General features: G+C 41.3%; 2 protein-coding genes across 4 annotated transcripts; both read left to right on the top strand.

The window, feature by feature from the left end:
- The first annotated feature begins 2,656 nt into the window (after positions 1 to 2,656).
- LOC121688608 (cytochrome P450 7A1) lies at positions 2,657 to 17,488 on the top strand. Its single transcript, XM_042068311.1, has 6 exons — positions 2,657 to 2,967; positions 3,340 to 3,580; positions 3,947 to 4,545; positions 4,943 to 5,061; positions 11,375 to 11,553; positions 16,334 to 17,488. Exons 1-6 carry the CDS (start codon positions 2,888 to 2,890, stop codon positions 16,703 to 16,705), a joined length of 1,590 nt encoding a protein of 529 aa, XP_041924245.1. The 5' UTR covers positions 2,657 to 2,887; the 3' UTR covers positions 16,706 to 17,488.
- A 416-nt stretch (positions 17,489 to 17,904) lies between these two features.
- On the top strand, positions 17,905 to 21,451 carry LOC121688610 (syndecan binding protein (syntenin)). Of its 3 annotated transcripts, none has more exons than XM_042068313.1 (9): positions 17,905 to 18,124; positions 18,685 to 18,766; positions 18,886 to 19,003; positions 19,096 to 19,205; positions 19,367 to 19,528; positions 19,746 to 19,921; positions 20,034 to 20,205; positions 20,310 to 20,401; positions 20,504 to 21,450. In XM_042068313.1, exons 2-9 carry the CDS (start codon positions 18,716 to 18,718, stop codon positions 20,556 to 20,558), a joined length of 936 nt encoding a protein of 311 aa, XP_041924247.1. In that variant the 5' UTR covers positions 17,905 to 18,124; positions 18,685 to 18,715; the 3' UTR covers positions 20,559 to 21,450. The 3 variants fall into 3 exon arrangements, with proteins under 3 accessions (XP_041924247.1, XP_041924246.1, XP_041924248.1); XM_042068312.1 differs by having other exon boundaries at positions 17,906 to 18,124; positions 18,661 to 18,766; positions 20,504 to 21,449; XM_042068314.1 differs by lacking the exon at positions 17,905 to 18,124 and having other exon boundaries at positions 18,704 to 18,766; positions 20,504 to 21,451.
- Positions 21,452 to 22,391: the final 940 nt, after the last annotated feature.

Here is a 22,391-nt window from a genome sequence, read left to right as displayed (position 1 = left end):
AACAGGTTAATAGATATTATGATTATGATGATATCCAGCCACCCAATGGGCCTGCCTGGCATAGTGCCCCCACCTGGCTAAGGAAGAAAATGTGCCAGAAAATAACATGCAACAACAAATAGCACACGCATCAAATATGTACATTTCACGAATGCACCGCGTCAGTGCTCTGTGGGATTCCGAAATGTCACGGGTTGCGACCAGAGGTGCTCGGGCCCGCCATTGCCGCTTGCGGCTATATTTTCTGATTTGGGGTTGTACTTAAACTCTTGGATTGGTGCATCAAACTCTTAGAACTTTGGAAATGGTTGTCAATGGCCTCCTTACCAGACTGACAGGCAGAGTTAATTAAAATTTGCTAACAGGTTTGTATGGGTTCCCCCATGGTTGCCAAATACATATAACAACCATACAACAATACACACACCTGTGCAAAAATGGATGCAGGCAAAACAAATAAAAAAATTACAAAAAAATAAAATTACAAGAAGCAATGTCTCAGTCAGACCAACTGTGCTTCCCGGATCAATTCTGAAGTCAAGCTTTTACAGCCTCCTCAACAAAAAGTAGGCCTACAATGGAACTTCACTCAAAGAGTTTGTACTTGTAAATGTCTTCCCAGCATTAACTCCTGTTGGTTCCATTTAAGCCTGGGAATTAAACCTGCAGTCAATACTAATTTTAATATTCAGAGGATTGACAACAGGAATGTGGTTGTTTAGGACATTGGAACTATGAAAGATGAGATTGTCTTGTCCACTCTAACCCTATTATAGTGGCCACCCTCACACTACATAATTGGTTATTGCAAGGAACAGTTCCATGGATTTTATACATTTCCCTCTCAGACAGGGTGGGTATCACAAAACCTCATCCATTTATTGAAAACATGAGACTAGTCAAGTCAAGTTTATTTATATAGCACATTTCATACACAGAGGTCATTCAATGTGCTTTACATAAACAAAACCAAACGATAATAACAAATAAAAGCATAGAAGGGCAATATAGTCAAAGAATAGTTAAAAGGTAAAGATCATAATAAAAAGAAAACATAAAACACAAGGTAAAATCATTTAAAAATAAAGAATAATTAGTAAGCAAAAACAAAGGCAAAAGTAGTAAAAAAAGTAATAAAAGACAAAGTAGAATAATTATCGAGGCAGATTCAGAATTTGTAACTCGGCACAGTTAGCAGAAAGCGTCTGAGAACAGTTTGGTCTTAAGTCTAGATTTAAAACTGGCTACAGTTGGGGCCTTTTTAATCTCATCCGAAAGTTGGTTCCACAGCTGAGCCGCATAGCAGCTAAAAGCTGCTTCACCATGTTTAGTTCTAACTGTAGGTTTTACTAGCAGGTTTTTCACCTGGGACCTGAGAGGACGAGAAGGTGTGTACTGCTGAAGCATGTCTGACAAGTATTTAGGTCCTGCTCCATTTACTGATTTATAAACAAGCAATAGTGCTTTAAAGTCAATTCTGTGACTTACTGGAAGCCAGTGCAAGGACTTAAGAATTGGAGTAATGTGGTCAGTTCTTTTAGTTTTTGTTAGAGTCCTAGCTGCTGCATTTTGTATCACCTGAAGCTGTTTAATAGTCTTTTTAGGAAGGCCTGTGAACAGTCCATTGCAGTAATCAACCCTGCTGGAGATAAATGCATGAATGAGTTTTTCTAAGTCATGTTTTGACATCAGCCCTCTGAGTTTGACAATATTTTTGAGGTGGTAAAAAGCTGATTTAGTTATCGGTTTCATGTGGCTGTTGAAATTTAGCTCACTGTCAATTAATACACCAAGGTTTTTAACAGTATCCTTTGCCTTCAACCCTTTTGTGTCAAGGAGAGTGGCAACCCTAAGTCTTTCCTCATTTTTACAAAATATAATTACTTCAGTTTTTTCTTTGTTCAGCTGAAGAAAATTTTGAGACATCCAGGTGTTGATTTGTTCTATACACTGACACATAGATTCAAGAGGACCATAGTTGTTTGATGATAGAGCTAAGTAAATTTGTGTGTCATCTGCATAGCTATGATATGAAATCAAATTATTTTGAATGATTTGTCCAAGTGGGAGCATATAGAGGTTGAATAATAGTGGCCCCAAGATCGACCCCTGGGGAACACCACAGGTCAAGGACGTTGGTGTTGAGGTACAGTTTCCGATGGCAACAAAGAAGCTCCTTTCTTGTAGATATGATTTTAGCCAGCTGATAACTATGCCTGTAAATCCAACCCAGTGTTCTAGTCTGTGTAGTAAAATATTGTGATCAACAGTGTCAAATGCTGCACTAAGGTCCAGTAGCACTAGGACTGATGTTTTACCTGAATCTGTGTTGAGGTGTATGTCATTGGAAATCCTTAGTTACACTGAGGCGTATGTCATTGGAAATCCTTAGTTACACTCCTCATCGAGACTAAATGAACTTGGACTAGTCTGGTGACCATAAGAGCAACATTCCAGTTACAGTAGCCTAGTGCAGCAGAGCTGATGCTCTCCTGCTGTCTGTCAAATATCGGTTACATCATCAGGATGATCTGTCCCAAAGCCAGACAAATTCCCCGTTTTGTGAAATAAACCAAACAGAAAGTACATTGCAGTTTGCCTGGCACTCAAAATCCTTAGTTACACTCCTCATCGAATAGACAACAGTGACCGATGTTGTTACATGTTTGCAACAGACCAAGTTCCTACGAACAAAAAGTTGGAAAATGTGGTTGTGATCTTGGCAACTGCATTCCCTTTTCCCGAAACAGGAACATACCTCCTGCGCGGTCTACTGTTAGGGAGGAGCATCCCGACTCATAGCCTACACAACACACAGGGTGAAGTGGACGGTGAGACGAAACAAGAAGGCGACCAGATGATATAGGTTACATGACGTTTCCCAGCCATGTCTGCCTTTCTTATTGGGATTTTAACCATTTTGTTGTCTCTCTTTCTCTTTTGTTTGTTTCTTGAGCCCAGGAAAAGGTGAGAATAACAGTTCCGTTTTACAAAAGCTAATAGGTTGGCTAAATGTTTAAAGACGCCTCAAGTTTCAAAGTAGATCTATTGCAGCCTATACCATTAGAGCTGTGATAAGACATAGGTAGATTTTAGAAGTCATCATTAGCTATCGTAGTTTTAAATGTCACTAACAAGACTGCTCTATAGACTCCCTACGAGTCTAATGTGTATGATAAAAAAAAAGTAGCCTAGAAAAGGAAGACGCACTGTTTCACGTTCTTCTTCACGTGTTAATTATTTACGCTCCATTGCATCAGTTTTGAATAACATTGCCATTTTGAGTTCAATTCAATTATGTTACAATTCAGAAGATTGTTTTTGTTTTAATTTCTTCAGGCGTCCCGGTGAGCCTCCGTTAGAAGCAGGCTGGATCCCGTTTCTTGGGGTCGCATTAGATTACGGCAGAAACCCATTGGCTTTTCTACGGGAGACACAGAAGAAGTGTGGGGATGTGTTTACATGTAAAATCGCTGGGAAGTATTTCACATTTATTACGGATCCGTTTTCTTTCCCGGCCGTTGTTCGACAAGGGAAAAACTTGGATTTCATGAAGTTTGCCATCGGCTTCTCCCAGCGGGTAGGTAGGCTATGCCGTTTTAAAAATGTTACACAGAGCCGCATTTTAGCCTGAATGAAATGACCGTGAATATACCTCAATAAACATCACACTGCCTTCTTTGCTGCATTTCTTTGCGAGTTAATTATCACCTTGAAAAACGTCCTCTCTTTCCACATCAACTTTTACCTAATTAAATGGCTACGGGACAGTGGCCAATTTCAGCAATTAGGTAGGCTATAGCAAACTGGCTCAACATACTGAGTAGGCCTAGAGAATAGACACATAGACTTGCACAGTCCTGTACAGTAGGCTATGCCAATATGTCAGTATTTTACAAGATTACCTAACTATTTCCTTTCTCTGTTCTCTCTTATAATGACTCAGGTCTTTGGTCATGCTGACTTTACAGCACCTGCATATACAAGCAGTTACAGAGAAGTCCACTCCTTATTTCGTCAAACGCTGCAGGGACCATCACTCACACAGTTGACTGAGAGCATTTTGGGTAACTTGCAGGCTGTGTTGAGACAAAACCTACCCAAGGGTGAAGACTGGGAGGAGGAGGGGCTCCAGGATTTCTCTTATCGTATCATGTTTGAGGCAGGATTCCTAACTCTCTTTGGGCAAGAGGTGGGCATGTTGGAGAAAGGAGATAACAGACCAGCCCATGCTGATCTATGCATGCACCAGTTGGCCAATGACTTCTTGGTTTTTGACCGTGCCTTCCCCAAATTGGCAGCGGGGCTGCCCATCCACCTGTGTGTACGTGCTTGGCTAGCACGCGAGGCCCTGGCTGAGAAATTCCACCATGTTCGGCTGCAACGCCACCAAAGCATTTCTGCCCTCATCAAGCGCAGGATGGATGCCTTTGATCGCATGCGGCTGGATGAGCGTGGCAAGGCACGCACCCATGTGTGCATGCTCTGGGCTTCGCAGGCCAATACTCTCCCCACTGCCTTCTGGAGTCTCTACTACATGCTCAGGTACTGTGGTGTTTGTGTTCATGGAATACAGCCTGTTTACTTGTGACACTGTCTTTGACTAATAGACTGTATGTTTCAGATGTTAATGACAATGCCACAAAACAAAAAGTGGATGGTGAACAGTAGCCTATCAATCAAAAAGTATGTTTGTTCAGGCAGGTTAGAGAAACATGGAAATGACATTACACCTTGATGAGAACCTCTCATTACAAAACATGTAAAAACAAGTGTAATGTAAACCATTTTGCTGAGAAAGTGATATTATCATCCTTTGTAAGGGGCAACATGCTACATGATTGTAATGAATCTTAATGAATGAATGTAATGAATCTGAACTTCTTTTCTTCCATTGAAAGAGTTGCTTAATCTCATTAGGTGTGTTTACTTTACCTTGCAGTTCTCCAGAAGCTCTTAGAGAAGCTCGTGCAGAGGTGGACCTTGTGCTGGAGCAGTCAGGTGATCCAGAGCAACCAATCAGTATCTCAAAGGAACAGCTGGACTCAATGGTGATTTTAGGTAAACTAGTACAATGCTCGTTCAAACATGCCATTCCTGTAGAAAACCCGTAGCTGACTTACCTGCCCGCAGGTATGTCTACTTTAAAAATAGGATGATAGGGAAAAACATCCTTCCAGCTAAGCATTCAATAATGAATACTGAATATTATAATATATTACCCTATGGGCAGTAAGCAGAATTTAGGCATGGCTGCATGTGACATTAAGCCTAAAGCTGTTTTGAGTTAAGGCTATATGTTTATTGTTGAGCTTATTGAATAACTTCCTGATACTGAAGACTAACCATTTTGTGGAATGATGCATCATCATTTAAAATTTGCAACGATGTGACTCAATCTCTGGTAGGCCTATAAGTGACATCATGCTCTGTCTGCCAGTCGTTTAAAATTTGCAACGATGTGACTCAATCTCTGGTAGGCCTATAAGTGACATCACGCTCTGTCTGCCAGTCGTTGTATGTAGCTTATCGAAATGACATAAGCCTAAGGCTTTGATGTAAGGCTATGTTTAGCCTATTGAATAGCTTAATGATATAGAAGACAAACCATTTTGGTGGCATAAGTGACATCGCTCTGTCTGCCACTTGTTGTCTAGCTGTCTTCTGAAACGTTGTTAAATTCGGGACCATTATCTTATTGCTCGTTTAAATTTGGGACCTTGCAGTCGGAATTGTCGTTTGTTTATTCAAAGTCTCAAGTCCAAAGTAGCCTGGGCTATTCGATGCATCAGTTTATTGCACATACTTTTTTATGTAATTTTGAATAGCCACTACATACGCGTGTTTGTTGGCGTCTTATTCAAAATCCGCGGAATCATTTTATGCAATCAAACTGCATTTTTTCTGTCTTTATTGTTGAGGTCAGACATGATAATCATCCAAACATCTTGCATCTTAACCCATGATTCAGTGCTGCCAAAACTCTGCTTATCCTCTCTCTCTGGTCCTGAGCTGCGCTGTGTGAGATGGTCCTGCGCTGTGTGAGAGGGGGAGTGGCTACAGTAGAGCAGAAAAAGCCAACGTGTGCTTCTTTTACGCATATATTTAACGATATATTTTGCATTACTTCTCCAAATAATGTCAAACTTGGCACTGCACTTACACGTGCCCGTAGCAAGACACTTATCAAGTTTGAAATCAATCGGACTAACGGTTCGGCAGATATGCAACCAAACAGTGCTGTGTATGAGGGGGAGTGGCTACAGTAGAGCGGAGAAAGCCAACGTGTGCTTCTTTTACCCATATATTTTACAATATATTTTATATCACTTCTCCAAACAACGCCAAACTTGGCACTGCACTTACTCGTGCCCGTACACCTGTCAAGTTTGAAATCAGTCAAACCATTGGTGCGAATAACAGACACACACACACACACACACACACACACAGACAGACGTTCCTGCAATTTATAGATAGACATACACACAGACATTGCCACTTGCATAGACCATATTTACACAAATATTTCTGAATGCTGCACTGAACCTGTTTCTCGATCAGTGGGTTTTAGTGACCATAATATTATAACAATTACCAGGAAAACTAAAATTCCTAAATTTAAGGTCAATATAGTACATAAAAGGATGTTCAAGAATTCATTCCAGAAAGTTTTTTGGCAGATGTTGGTGATATTGACTGGACTGATGTGTATGCTGCTGAGGAGCCTGAGGCCACCTTAAATATGTTTATGGAAAGCTTCATGAAGATTGTTGATAGGCATGCCCCTATGAGGAAGTGTATTGTAAAAGCAAGACCAGCTGAATGAGACTCTAAAGAGCCTCATGAAGGAAAGAGATGAAGCCAAATCTACATTAGTAAAGTCTGGATTAGTGGAAGATAGATTGAAGTACTGTCAACTGAGGAATCAGGTTACAAAACTGAATAGATTGATGAAAAAATAATATTATATGCAAAGAATAAATGCTGTAAAGCAAGATGGTAAAGAGCTTTGGAAAACCCTTAATGAAATAATGGGGAGACGGTCAATCGGCAGGGCTTCCTTTATGGAATCAGAAAGCATGTTTCTGACCAAACCATCTGATATAGCAAATTATTTTAATGATTTCTTCATAAATAAGGTCTATGCTCTAAGGCAGAATATGGACAATACTGATTCTAATTATCTAAAGCTCATAAAAGATAATGTGATGTTAGACAAGAGTTGCACTTTCCAGTTTAATAGTGTGGAGGAGCAGGAAGTAAGGAAGTTGTTGAAGTCCCTGCCCGAACACAGCACTGTGGGTACTGACATACTGGACAGTAAAGTACTTGGCCTGGCAGCTGACTATGTTTACGGTCCGGTATGTCATAAATTAAATGCGTGCTTAATGAAAGGTGTTTTTCCCATTATCTGGAAAGAAGGTAAAATTATTCCCTTACCTAAAGATGGCAGACTAGCACTCTCAAGGAAGAACAGTAGACCTATCACTATTCTCACAGTTCTTAGTAAACTGATGGAGAGAATAGTCCACTCACAAATACAGGAATACTTTGACTGTAACAGCTTGAACACAGATTTCCAACATGCTTATAGGCATAACCATTCAACTTGTTCTGCCCTTACTGTAATGACAGATGACTGGCTCAAGGCAATGGATAATTTAAAGATGACTGATGCAGTATTACTTGATTTTAGTGCGGCATTCGATGTCATAGATCACAATCTACTCATCGGTAAACTAGAATGCTATGGATCCTACCGCCATCCAATTTATGAAGAGTTATCTCACTTGGACTGCGGAGTCCCACAAGGGAGCTGCCTCGGACCACTCTTATACGCCATCTTCACAAACGATTTACCATCAGTTTTGTGTAAAGCAACTGTACAAATGTATGCTGATGATTCCACATTGTATTATGCTGCAGAAACTATCAGTGAATTGGACAATGTTTTATCAGCAGAGTTAAATATGTTTTTTGATTGGATAAAGCGAAATAAGTTGGTACTGAACATCTCAAAAACCAAATCCGTTATCTTGGGATCGAGTCATAAACTGTCAACCACACCAAAGATAAGTATGAACTTGTCTGGGGAACCTATAGAACAGGTAGATAAAGTAAAATTACTGGGTACAATAATAGAAAGCCAGCTCTCAGAACACATCGATACCATAATGAAGAAGATGGGTTAATTTTAAATCACCTGGATTATTGTCCACCTGTATGGTCATCTGCATCTAAAGGTCAACTAAAGAAAATACAAACTGCACAGAACAGAGCGGCCAGGTTAGTATTACATTGTCCCATAAGAACAAACACAATTAGTATCCACTGTCGCTGTCTCTTGGTTAATGGTAGAGAATAGGCTGGATTTCAACACAACTACATTTTTCAGAAACATTTTCTTTCCTTCCCAATCTGTTTTCTTATATAACCAAATTGTTAGGTGTGATCAGGTTCATTCTCATTTGACTAGGTCAGCTGATGATGGCCAGTTGATGTTACCATGACCAAAATCAAATGCTTTAAAGAAAACAATTATTTATCGTGCTATCAATCATTGGAATAATTGTCCACTGAATATACGTAAAATGAATCACAAAGTATCTTTTAAATACCATCTGAGAATACATTATCTAAATTTGTGAGTAGGGATTGGACATTGATTGGATTTACTGTATGCATGAACTTTCGGACCCCTGGGCCCAGATGTATTAAGGGCCCCCCACTTATTGTCGTATATGTAGGAGGGGGGGGTTGGGGGTCCTCCCCCAGAAAATGTTCTGTATTCTGGTACATTTTGGGGATGGCCAATACTAAATTCAATCAGATTCATAGCCTACATCCTGATTTGTTGATATTGAGGCAATGATTTCATGCAAAGGCTTGGGCTTTAGGGCCCCCTGACCCCTTGGGCCCCTGGACTGAAAGATCAAGTGTGAATGTACAGAAGCACACATACAGTCCATATGATCAATAAGTATATGCCTGGACCCATGACTGGTCATTTTTGTGTTGTAAAGTTAAATAAAATACCCAAAATTTGTTTTGTGTGTTTAGAAGCCTTGTGTCAACAAAGTCATGAAGTCTCATGATCATGAGTAAATCGGTTAGATTTGACCGTAACACAACAGTAGGGTTAAAAAAGATAAAGAGCCATAAGGTGGGATACTGTCTGTCTCATAGGCCAGCAGATTTTGGACTGTCCTATTAAGGCAGGGTGCATTTCCCAAAATTCCAAAAGGCCACAAGATTTGTGAAGCGGGGGAGGATGGGTGTGCTGGTCTGGTCAGATTGTAACCTAAGGAAACCTCAGGGAAAGTTGAAAAGAACTCATGGAATCAGATTTTTGGTCTGACCATCACTTGGGTGTGTCAGTTACTGGTATGTGTCAGTACGGAATAACAGGTTGTGGCTAACCGTGTCCTTGCTAGCCTAGTGTGCGTCTCCCAAAAGCATAGTTTGCAACTTCCATGGTTGGAACTGTGCAAGTACGAGACAACTGTTTCCCAAAACCATAGTTCCAACATGTACAGCTATGTGCAGTGTAGTAGCAGTAATATTATAAGAGTACCGGTAGTAAAAATAATATAGATATGCAGTGCATGTGTTGACAGTAAAATTAGTTAGTAGTAGTAAATGAGTAGTAAAAATAAGTGTATGTCCAGTATAAACAGTATAAAGAGCATTAATATGGCTTTGTATAAGTGTAACTACAGAAAGTACATTTTATAAATATAAATAGAATACTATGGATGGGATAGGGTAGTGCAATTGCCTCCATGTTGTCCCTGTCAAGATTGCCATGGTCGTGTACACATCAGAACACAACAGGCACTGGCAAGGAGGCATCACGGGTGGACTTGGTTGGTTGGTTATCACCGGGGTGCAGAGTTAGAGTTCAGTAGGGTGACAGCCGCAAGGAAGAAGCTTCGGGTGCGGAGAGATCTGTAATGCGGAGGGGAGTGGGGTGAACAGTCTGTGGTTGGGGTAAGAACAGTTTTTTATTGATGCTGCGCACGCAAACAGCACTTGCCCTGGATGGACAAGGAACCGGTGATGCGTTGGGCAGTTTTCTCCACCCTCTGCAGTACTTTCTGGTGAGAGACAAAGTAGTTGCAATACCATACTGTGACACAGGATGGGGATGCTTCTGATGGTGCAGTGGTAGAAGTTCACCAGGATCTGAGGAGACAGGTGGACCTTCTTTAGTCTCTTCAGGAAGAAGAGATGCTGGTGAGCCTTCTTGATCAGGTTAGGTTGAGGGTCCAAGAGAGGACCTTAGAGATGTGGACACCCAGAAACTTGAAGCTGGTGATACGCTCCACCTCAGTCCTGTTGATGAGGATGGGGGTGTGTGCTAGCTTTTGACTTCCTGAAATTCACAATGAGCTCTTTGGTATTCTTCGTGTTGAGAGCCAGGTTGTTGTCGGTGCACCACAATGTTAGGTGCTGGACCTCCTCCCTGTAGGCTGTCTCGTCGTTGTTGCTGATGAGACCAATCACCATAGTGTCGTCTGCAAACTTGACATTGGTGTTGGAGCCATGTACAGGTGTGCAGTTGTAGGTGAAGAGGGACTCAGCACACAGCCCTGTTGTACACCAATGTTCAGGGTGAGGATTGAGGAGGTGTGGTTATCTAACCTAACAGACTGCGTTCTGTTGGTTAGGAAGTCCAGAATCCAGTTATAGAGGGAGGTATTGATGCTCAGTTCACTGAATTTGGTGATCAGTTTGGAGGGGATGATGGTGTTGAATGCTGAAGTCAATGAACAGCATTCTCAAATAGGTGTTGCTATTGTCAAGGTGGGACAGGGCAGAGTGAAGTGCCATAGAGATGGCATCCTCCGTGCTCCTGTTCTGACAGTAGGCGAATTGGAAGGGTCCCTGTGAGGGTGGTTAGCAAGGTCTTCAGGTGGGCCAGGACCTGCCTTTCTGTCATAAACAAAGGTTTAAATGAAGGAACTTTTAAATGCAGTTGTTTATTCAATTCCAAAGAAATACACATCCATCCTGGATTAGCGATTGTATTTGTGTGCCCGTGTTTTAGTGATATTGGAAATTGGCTTCAATGGCCACTTGGCCAGACAGACCTGCAGGGCAAATCCCAAATTTGCCAAAGGTTTGTCTGGGTATTCCCAGGCTATGTCCTTACAGGACAAATTTGATTCAGTAATGTCACCCTGATCTTAGTGTTAGTGACATGAGCCCTGATTTGATTCAGTCATTCTCAATCATAAATTGGATCAGTGGGCAGTGTCATGCTCCATGGCATCCAATGAAATTTTGCTAAACCACAGTGAACGTTGCTGCCCCCGATAACATCAAAACATTTCAGGGTCATAAACATCTAACTTTTTTTTTCAAACAGGAAGTATCATAGAGGAAGCTCTGAGATTATCCAGTGCCTCCATAATGATTCGTGTTGCTAATGAGGATTCCACCATCACTCTGGACTCGGGACAAACTGCTGCCATCCGAAAAGGAGATTACATCGCCTTGTACCCTCAGCTTATACATATGGACCCAGAAATATATCCCAATCCTACGGTAAGCTGCATACAGTATCCATCTGACCTTCAGAAGTGCTTGCACAAAATACTAACTATACTTTAACTCACATTTTAAACTCTTAATACATGCTAAATAGCCATTCATTTATTTTTTAATAATTCAGAATGCACGATTTAGAGACTAGGCCAAAAACTAGACAAACAGCACAGTGATGTGTAAGCCTACAGTATAGTACAGTACAGTTTGGTCGTCTCAGAGAATGCTGAGTGAGCCAAATGGAAGATGTGGAGATTAGGAGATGTGAGCAAATGTAGCCAATTTGGTGCATTCAAATATTCATGTTCAAATATGGTAATGATGCAGTGTGTAAAATTATGTTAAATTTGACTGAAGCGGTGAATTTTTACATTGATGTTATTCACTGATGCCTCTCCATAAATAAGTCATAATAAACTTGAGTTATGTGAGTTAACTTTTTTGGTGAAACGGTTGTCGAGCTATTGCTTAAAGCATGCAGTCGTATTACGAAGGCCCTGAAGGGTCATGGTGATTTTATTTTATTTATTGCATTTTCACGCAATACTCTTGTGTTCCCTTGCAATGTTTTACAATTCCCATGCAATAGTTTCACATTCCCTGCAGTCCCATGCAATACTGTACATTTTCTGTTGTGATCCCACTAGCCCTCTAAATGTTGGTCTTAAGAACCAGTGCCACATAATGGATCAACTCATAGATTTGTATTTGAAATAAATTACATTTGTATTTAATTTACATTACAAATGTAAAAAATAATGACTTTAAATGACAAATTCAAGCCCTTGGCATCTTTGTTACCAGCATTGATGGCTCCTCCAAGGTGGACATAACACCAAATCCACCAGAAGTGATCCGAAGATAATATTACATTAAAGCCATATATAGAGCCTAAAAATGGACTTGTGTGGAACTTTAAGCACTTTCAACAACCCAGTCAACCTTAAAATACTGACAGTTATTTGGAAAAGGCAAGCACCACCAGCCAGAGGATTGAATTCTGGTGGGGATGTTACCAGCATTGATGGCTCCTCCAAGGTGGACATAACACCACATCCACCAGAAGTGATCCGAAGATAATATTACATTAAAGCCATATATAGAGCCTTAACCTTTGGAATGCAGGGGCCAAGACAGGTATAGTCTGCTGTGCAAAGTGCTGTTTAAATTGAGTCCAGATCCTGAGGCAGTTTTTAACAATCATACTTTTTCTGGACAAAAGCCTTGTCCAGTTCTTTTGTCGAGGATTAATCGAGATTATATTATTCTATAATGTCATATTTGGTCTGTGTAGCTTGTGGTTTACAAGCATTGTCTCCCTAAGAAGTATGTTTTGGTAAAGTCAGTGGAGGTAGTATGTGGGTAGACCCTATGAAAATGAAACCTTCACAGTACCGGTTTTGTCCAATAGTGTCACAGCTGTCGCACCTCGTTCCTCTGTTCCGGCTCCAATCCCTGAATCTACTCCAGTGCAGGTTCCTGCTCCAGCTCTATATGCAGAACTAGTCTGTTCAACCTCTCCCACCATGTGCAGCACTCAACTGTATCCAATGTGCTCATTATGTTTGTATAAACCCTGGACTTTTCTGTTGTCTTTGTGTGAAATTCTCTGTTCTAAGGAAGACGCTGTGTGCGATTGGGCCAAACCTTTTTTCATCGCCTTGTACTTACCTTGTTTGCCCATTGTGGTCTTTTGATTTTGCAATCTTCGTGTTCCTGGTTTCTTTGTGTGACAGAATATCACACCCCAACATGTATGCAGCCAAGGCAACAAGAGTTTGTGAAACCATCACCCAACAAGGTCAGATGCTTGGTCAACAGTGAGAAGACACTCACGACTTTTCCCGATTCGAGACACTCTTCAAAGCAGTGTTTGAACATCCGGCGAAGGGACTGGAGGTCGGGGAGCAGTTACTGAAGCTAAACCAGAGTGATTATTCTGTAGCTGACTACTCTCTGTCTTTTTGGACCTATTCCAAGTGGTTGGAATGAGAAGTTTCTCCTCACCGTTCAGCTGTGGTGAACTATTCAGCAACACAGTAACTTTGAAATAGGGATCTAATCACTATTCCGGCCCTGCCATGATCGATTCTGGTGCTGCTGGCAATTTCATTGTAAGTGTACAGGCTGAAGATTCCAAGTACTCCATGTGTCCCTCCTTTGTGGGCGAATGCAATTGATGGTCAAACGCTGGGCTCAGGACGGGTCACTGAGAGAACACCAGTCCTACAACTCACCATTGACCATGATCACAAAGAAACATTAATTCACCTGTCCATCCCATTGTCCTAGGATCGCCATGGCTCCGTCAACATATCATATCTGTCGGTCTAGCAGCAGGGTTGGTCTAGCAGCAGGGTGCTTGCCTGGTCTCCAGCCTGTCAGGACCAGTGTCTGCAGTGTGCAATGTTCCTTTACATCTGTTGAGAGTCCGGAGGTGGGAGACATCAATATCCCATCTGAATACCAAGATCTAGCTGAAGCTTTCAGTAAAGCGAGTGCCACACAACTACCACCTCATCGCCCATGAGACTGCACCATTAACCTTTTGCCAGGGTCACCACTGCCACGTTCCAGAGTTAATCCCCTGTCCACCAAGGAGACAATTACCATGCAGGACTATGTGGATGAAGCTCTGAGACAAGGTTTCATTCGACCACCCACAGGACGGTGGATTACGCCCTTGTATAGATTACAGAGCTCTCCGTGCCATCACCATCAGTTAGCCAATGCTCCATCAGTATTCCAGTCATTTCTAAATGAGATTCTCAGAGACATGTTTCACAGGTTTGTTATTGTCTGATGACATTCTTGTGTACTCTGATACACAAGATACTGCAGGATCATGTAAAACACGTGAGGGCAGTACTCTCTTTGTCAAGGCTGAGAAATGTCTCTTTCATCAAGCCTCCATTTCATTCTTAGGCTATGTGTTAAGTTCACAGGGAGTCCACATGGATGAGGAGAAGGTGCGAGCGGTTCTGAATTGGCCAAGGCCCAAGACTACCAAGGAGCTCCAAAGATTCCTTGGCTTTTCCAACTTTTTACGCCGGTTTATAGGAAATTTCAGCTCTGTTGCATGCAGCTCCTTGAACCACAGTCCTGAAAGGATGTCCTCATCAGCTCTCCTGGACACCTGAGGCAGAGGAGGAAGGAGAACCCCTTAGCATTTTGGGGATCCCAAAATTTCCAGCAACACCCCTGACCTCGGTATTTGAAAAATCCTGGCTATGGCCTTGTGAGCTTGAGAACATTGATTTGAACTGAGCGCAGACTTGAATTTCATTGACCGTTCATTGATCGGACTTTATGGTTGGCACCCCATTCCAATAGACACCTCTGTGGTGATTGACTTTCTGGTGCATATTGTGCAGAGTGGCACACCCTGCCACAGGAGGGGTGGATACCTCCTTTGACATATTGGTCAGCACACATTCTGTTGATATAAAGATATGGTGGTATGCATGATGTTTCCCAGCGTTGAAAACCCTTTAATTGCCTTTCTACAGTGACCGTGACCAGTGATGTTATCAGACCCACATCTGTGGTCTTTTAATGTCACATAGTTTACCCTGTGAAACAGACAGAGACATGCATGCATTGTCTATTTCCATTTTACACTGCAAAAAACATCTACCGGTATATATATCTACTATCTATATATCGTATCTATTCTTGCTTGTAGTTCCTGGTTTAGCAGTGATTCAAAAGATCTGATGAAGAGATATGCATAAGACATGCATGCCTTGTCTATTTCCATTTTACACTTAAAAAGACATCTATATCAACTAGGCCTATCTATATATCTTATCTATTCTTGCTTGTAGTTCCTGGTGCCTGAAAAGATCTGATGAACAAACCGCAAACATCACAAAATAAGCTAGTCAGGCTTTTGTTACGGCTCCCAACTGGGTCACACCTTGAGCCCTCACACTAGGAAAATCTGGGGTGGCTCAAGGTGAATGACCGGAGTGAAGCAGATAAAACTATGCCTGGTGCATAGGAGTGTGTATGGTGAGCTACCTTAGGAACTTTGTACTGGTTATTTCAAACATGTATGGGGAATAAGTCATTCATTTTTACTGATTCTTTACCCCCACCCCATTGAGGCCCACAATGGAAATAAGCTTTTTTAGCTTTATTGTGTTATTCTTGATATCTTTGTAAGAATGTGCATGAATATGTTGTCTTCCAATTTATCAAATAATACCTATCTATCTAATCTATCCAATCAAGTGTTAAAAATCTAGTATGTATTGTATTTAGTATAAACTGAAGTTACCCAACGCGTAAGATCATTTTGACTGAATTTAATTGCAGCCTTTCTTATTTTAAGAATAAGAGGTCTTATCAAGACAAACTTGAGAAATCACAGTCAGTCGTAGTTACTCGGTATTGGAATGACCTATAGTAATAATGTGAGGGAGCACAAAAGTTGCGGATTGCAGGGAAATGTAAAACATAATTAAACCTAAGGGGAATAAAACCTAATTCTCACCATGACCCTTTGAGGGTTCCATAACATAAAGGTTTTGTCAGTGTTGTGTTTTTTCTTCTTCTTTTTCTTAATCTAAAAGACACACTTTTCAAAATCCCCAGGTGACCCAAAACTAGGACTATATAAAATATATATGTCAAACATTCTCTCTTCATAGAGAGCAGAGAAAAATACTGCCTCAGGTTGCATAGCATACCCAAGACCCCTATTGTCTGTTACTGGAAAGGTCATGATTAGGGTTAATTGCAACTTTAGTCACAAGTATATATCTCTTTTCTGCAGGAGTTCCAGTTTGATCGCTTCCTGGACAATGAAAGGCAGAGGAAGAGCCTTTTCTATAAGAATGGCCGCAGGCTAAAGAATTTCTTGGTGCCCTTTGGCTCAGGGGCAAGCGAATGTCCTGGGAGGTTCTTTGCAGTATGTGAAATCAAGATATTCCTAGCGCTGGTGCTGTGGCACTACGATCTAGAGCTTGGACACTCAAATGCTCCACTGACCACAGACTGTACGCGCGCAGGACTAGGCATCCTGCCGCCCACACAAGACGTCCTTCTCCGCTACAGAGTCAAGCCCAGGGCCAGCACGTCCGACACATGCAAAGAGGAGCAGCAAGGGGAAGGGGATAGTAATGGGACAGTTGAAATGACAGAGTAGCACTAAGAGGTATAGTAAGTATAAATACTCTTTTGATCCCGTGAGGGAAATATACTGAGAGAAAGACAGCAGAGAGGAAAAAGAGTTGCGTAATGCAGAGTATCATGTAAAGTGTGCAGTAAGAGAAGTGGGAAGCGTTGGAGAATATTGAAATTAAAATGAGAAAATTAGGCAAAGCTTTCTTAATGCAGCAGCTGATATTGTTATACTTTTTTTGGCATATTTCTGTCATTGGTCCTGTTTTGGGATTTCTGTCTTGTTTTGTACACACTGTGTTGTGGCACATTGTGGCAATTACTCCATGGAAGTGTTGAATGCTAGAGTAATAACGGATGAATTCCCAGAGCCTGGTTCTGTGATTGTGAAGTAACAGAAGTATTATAAGCAACAGAAGTATTATAAATTGAATAGTGTTTCTGTCATACAGGATTCAGTTTAGATGAGAAATGTATAAAATTGTATACAGTATGTGTTGAATTCTTGTTCATGTGGTGCAAGATAGATGTAGTTTAAGCGTAGCCTAAATGTTCGAGGGACCAACCATGAAAAATATGAGGGTGGAGGAGACAAATATCAGCATTAGCATTTCATATTTTAAAATAATCAACAATGATGGTTAAAACATTTCTGGGTGAGTTTATGCTAGGAAATGCACAAGTCAGTACTGGCTTGAGACTAATGTTGTGCCGCTTCAGCTTTTATTTGTGTGCATTGTGTGTTCAACTATGGAAAACATGTAGGCCTGCCGCCTGCAGAGAATAAAAGCATGTAGGCTATTTTTAATTATTGTATATTTTGTTGGAAAACAATTTAAAATGTGCCAGTACTGTACTATGTACTCTATGTAGACCTACTATATTTATTTTCCCCACATTTATTTAGCTATTTATTGCTTTAACAACGTCTTGTCAACGGCAACTCTGCTGAAGAACTCTCTGGGCGAATCTATTTCTATTTACAGACGAATCCCAGCGAGCTCATAACAGCCCAGTGGAATGGACCTAGAAAGACCTAATGAGGGAACTCGTAAAAGAGAAAGAGAATTCATGAGAGACCCTGATGGCCTATTACATGTTAAATACTAAGATTACCTGAACTTAGCCATGATAATATTTTCTATATGAAATTTCATTTTATTTAATAATTTGACAATTAACATGCATAAAACAGAGACATCACACCGGCAGTTCGTATAGAGGGCGCACGCGCACTGTAGCAAGTGGTTGCCATCCGCATTTGACACCGCGTGCTCTACATTTGGGCTTTAACAACAAAGTCGCTGAGGTGCGCGGCCCGTCACCACAGCAACAATTGGACCGGACAAGTCGACTGCACCAAATCCAAGATACAGCGGTGTCTGCGTTAACCCCCCCTGCCAGAAGGACATAGCCTACCAAAACCGCAATTTGCGACAAGAAGGTAGGTTGGTTGGATGAGGTCCAAGAGCCCAGTTTGTCAGGTAGCCTAACATTATGTTCCGCCTGAGCATCTCAGATAATGTTCTAGATTAGTTGGTTATTCTCAGGCTGTAGAGTAGCTGTGGCCGTTGAGGCTTAATGGGTATAGGCTAATATAGGATAATATGGTAGGCATAGGCTGAAACTATCCCACATTAAAGCGCTCTGTGTTGTTCTAGCACGTCGGGTATTCAATGGACGCCCAATCGTTCACATCGTATATATTTATTATAAAGTTCTGCTTTTGCATCTCTGATGCTCTGCCCCCCTTGCTCTAAGGTTACATCTGCAATGTAAAGCAATACAATGGAGCACACGGCTTTGCTTACGTCAGATATGCGGCTCTCACCAGCACATTTGTTACATAGCCTACATTTGTTATACATTTACAAAATAATATATGGCTAGGGTTTCATGTGTAGTAGGCTACGTGAAGTGTATATAGATATATCTTACTATGTCTATGTCCAAATTTAAAGCCTGCTCTTATCCGTGCAGAACGGTGTTGCTCGTATCCTTCAGGTAATCGGAGCACAGTCAGAAACCCGAAACGATGTCATTGTATCCGTCACTTGAGGACATGAAGGTGGATAAATTCATGCAGGTCTGTGTCTTAACTGTGATATCAATAATGCACTAGTTTGTGCTTTTTCCTCTGCGCCAGAGATCTTGGGCTCATTGCAAACCATTTTCATATTATGTACTGTTGTGATGGTTTTACAGGACATTGCGCAGGCGCAAAATGCGCTCTCCGCGAGCCCCTCCAGAGCAATAGCTTTACCAGAGCCAGGCCCCGCCCAGGAGGAGAAGGCCATTGGGTTTGGGGACACAGTTCCTGAAGGTGTGTGATTATATAAAATGTCACTTAACTATTGGCTGAATTAATTATATTTCCCCCACCCCCTTATGCACTAATTTATCTGTGTTGTAAAGGACTTTACCCAAGGTTGTATCCTGAGTTGAGTGAATTTATGGGCTTGAATTTGAGTGAAGATGCTTTGCAGCAGGTCCTCTCTCTCCCCTCCTCGGACCAGTCTAGTGGGGTAAGGGTCCAAGGTGTGGAGCATATGCACATGTGGAATTTCTGTGTGTGCATGTGTGTGTGTGCCTCAGAGAGAAAGAGAGAGAGAGAGAGAGAGAGAGAGAGAGAGAGAGAGAGTGTATGTGTGTTTGCATAACTGTATGGATGTGCTCTGTTCCATAGGTTGTGAGTGTCATGTCATCTGGTCCAGTCTGGGCGAGTGCTCCTATAACAGGGGGTGACGTAGGCATCCGTCGAGCAGAGATCCGGCAGGGTGTGAGAGAAGTGGTACTGTGCAAAGACAATGACGGCAAGATTGGCCTCCGTTTGAAAGCTATAGATAATGTAAGATTCGCCATGCACAGACTGCTCATGAACACTGTCACACATCACACTGATATCCCTCTAATATTGCTTCACTGAATCACACACATGCACACGCTAAAGCACACACACACACACACACAGACACACACAAATCCAAATGCACATTTACTGTCCATGTGTTTCAGCATATGATTAAGTGTATTTTACTCAGTAAATGTGTGTCTGCATATTTCAGGGTGTTTTTGTACAGCTTGTGCAGGCCAACACGCCGGCAGCACTGGCAGGTTTGCGTTTTGGAGATCAGTTGCTGCAGATTAATGGAGAGTCCTGTGCCGGGTGGAATAGCGACAAAGCTCACAAAGCGCTAAAGAATGCTAACGCAGAGAGGATCACGCTTGCTGTTCGAGACAGGTAGAGCCCTGGAAAGATAACACTAACATGCAAGTGTTTGCATACACACAGGTTAATCATTTTTTCTGTCATAGAGTGGTATATTTACGTGTGTGTGTGTGTCCTTGCACAGGCCTCTGGAGCGCTCAGTTACCCTTCATAAGGACCTGAATGGCCAACTAGGGTTTTTATTTAAAAAGAGTCGTATCACTGCCATAGTGAAGGACAGCTCTGCTGCGAGAAATGGTCTCCTTACCGACCAACAAATTTGTGAGATCAATGGACAAAATGTCATTGGCCTCAAGGTCAGTGTCAGTCTCTCTCTCTCTCTCTCTCTCTCTCTCTCTCTCTCACTGTGTCTGAATATCTGTTGTCCACTGGATGTCATTTCTCCATCTCTGTCCTTTAGGACTCTCAAGTCTCTGACATCTTGAATTCATCAGGAAGCGTTGTCACAGTTACTGTGATGCCATTAGTCATATATGAGCACATGATGAAGAGGTGCGTTAAGCATTTGTGGGATTTTGCTAAGCAATCAGAGTGCTCCTCATGTTAAGGCCTTCCTCATTCTTTTTTTCTCGGTCTTTCCTTTCTTTCACTCAGGATGTCCACCAGTATTGTGAAGTCCCTAATGGATCACTCTATCCCAGAGGTCTAATGGTGTTCGTTGCTGATGGAAGCCAGTGCTGTTTAAATTCCACCAGATGGCACACACACATACACACACACACACACACACACACTTGCTTTTGATTCAGAAGATGTGAAGGGACACCAGTAGTGTATGTGAGAGTCGTGTGAACAAGACAGAAAGGGAAAATAGAGTGAGAGCACGAATAATAAAGATAAAAAGAGAGAGAGAGAGTATTTACTGAAACGTCTTCCTTTAGACTTGGTTTATTTGTTAAGTTTATTTATTTATTTATTTGTCCATTTATTTAGTACTTGATCTATTCCATATGTTCTTATATGGTGTTGGCAATATTACTCAGGCTTCATATTAACTACATGCCCATATTTAAAATGTTAGGTTAACCTGATGGAAACCAGGTACCATACATTCAGTAATGTTAGCTGAAAATAAAAAATAAAAATAAAGATACATTGACTTTGGAAGCCATTTTAGAACTATGCAGGGAGAAATGACAAATCTCAGAATATTACAGTTCATTATTTTTAAAACCATAATGTGTGCGAGTTATGTGTGAACTTGAATTTTTCTGTTTATTATTGATTTTTTTGCATAAGTTATATGTGAGTATTTTGTAGTTGGGAATGTGTTTAGCTTTTGTTCTCTTTGTGATTCAAGGGAAGCACTTGACGTTAAAAAGCTCATTAACTGTCCCCCAGACTGTCCTTCAAATGTGCACCTAAAACATTCTGAGGTAGGTAAAACATTGTGTCCAAAGATATTTCAATAATTTGTTTGTTTTATAAATTAATTCAGTGCAATTAAAATAAATGTTAATGTTATCTTACATGTCCTCAACTGTAAACAGTGCTGTGTAAGTCTGTAGTGTGTCTTTAGTAGTCTGTAAATATGACACTATTTATATCACTGTATCTTTGTCAGCGTGGTCTTTAGTTTGATTACGTGTCAAGTACATATCACTAAATACATATGACTGAAGTATAATGGTATTGATATCTGTCTCAATGATATCTGAGAATTCATGTGTATTCATGTATACTACTAAGACACCTGTATGTACAACTGTGATACCTTACATACACTGCAGATTCATGTAGGAAATGCTCATAGGCCTAGTCAAACACAAGGGATGCAAAGAGAAACAGTGCAGCGTTGTGATTTACAAGCAACTAGTTTTGGTCATCATCTTCTGCGCACTGGAGTAATGATGAAACAATTCAATTCAGCTGCAGTATCAACCTAGCATATGTGCCACTACATTATGTGCCTTTTACCACATGTTCAACTGATTCAGATACAGGGACAGTACATAAAATATTACAATCCACACAACATAATGGGAGACATCCAAAAAGAGGACAAATTGTCGGTATGTGTCTCATTGGCACATCTGTTACCAGGACAGTAAATCTTTGTGGTCCATCAAGAGCTGAACGAAAGTAACTTCAACAGGAGTAACTGGATGCAAGAGGAAGCAGTCCATATGAGATGTCTGGGTACCAACCCAGATTATATAAAAAACAACATGAAACCACTGCTGCTCAACTAATTGCAGAATTAAATGTGCATCGTTACTCTCCACCAGAACTATTCCTCAGGAGCTCCACAGGGTCCATATTCATGGTTCGGCTGCTATAGCCAAACCATTGGTCACTCATGCCAAATATTGGGCTGTGGAGAGTGTCCAACATGTTTTGTTCGTCAATGAGTCCACCTTCACTGTCACCTTCATGGTGTGGAGAAACCCAAAAGAGACTTTAAAAAACATTTTGGAGGACCATGTGCACCCAATTTGGGGGCAGCCGTGGCCTACCGGTTAGTGCTTCGGACTTGTAACCG

The sequence above is a fragment of the Alosa sapidissima genome, chromosome 17 (assembly GCF_018492685.1).
Source record: "Alosa sapidissima isolate fAloSap1 chromosome 17, fAloSap1.pri, whole genome shotgun sequence".
Classification (NCBI taxonomy): domain Eukaryota; kingdom Metazoa; phylum Chordata; class Actinopteri; order Clupeiformes; family Clupeidae; genus Alosa; species Alosa sapidissima.
Note: the sequence above shows the minus strand (reverse complement) of the source record. Positions and strands in the feature narration are given on the sequence as shown.

What these genes read in the sequence shown, in the direction of transcription:
- LOC121688608 (XM_042068311.1), top strand. Translation starts at nt 2,888, where the DNA reads ATGTCTGCCTTTCTTATTGGGATTTTAACCATTTTGTTGTCTCTCTTT. An exon ending in GGACTCAATGGTGATTTTAG is followed by an intron (nt 5,062 to 11,374) that starts GTAAACTAGTAC and finishes TTTTTCAAACAG; the next exon opens with GAAGTATCATAGAGGAAGCT. An exon ending in AAATATATCCCAATCCTACG is followed by an intron (nt 11,554 to 16,333) that starts GTAAGCTGCATA and finishes TCTTTTCTGCAG; the next exon opens with GAGTTCCAGTTTGATCGCTT.
- LOC121688610 (XM_042068314.1), top strand. Translation starts at nt 18,716, where the DNA reads ATGTCATTGTATCCGTCACTTGAGGACATGAAGGTGGATAAATTCATG. An exon ending in AGGTGGATAAATTCATGCAG is followed by an intron (nt 18,767 to 18,885) that starts GTCTGTGTCTTA and finishes ATGGTTTTACAG; the next exon opens with GACATTGCGCAGGCGCAAAA. An exon ending in TGGGGACACAGTTCCTGAAG is followed by an intron (nt 19,004 to 19,095) that starts GTGTGTGATTAT and finishes TGTGTTGTAAAG; the next exon opens with GACTTTACCCAAGGTTGTAT.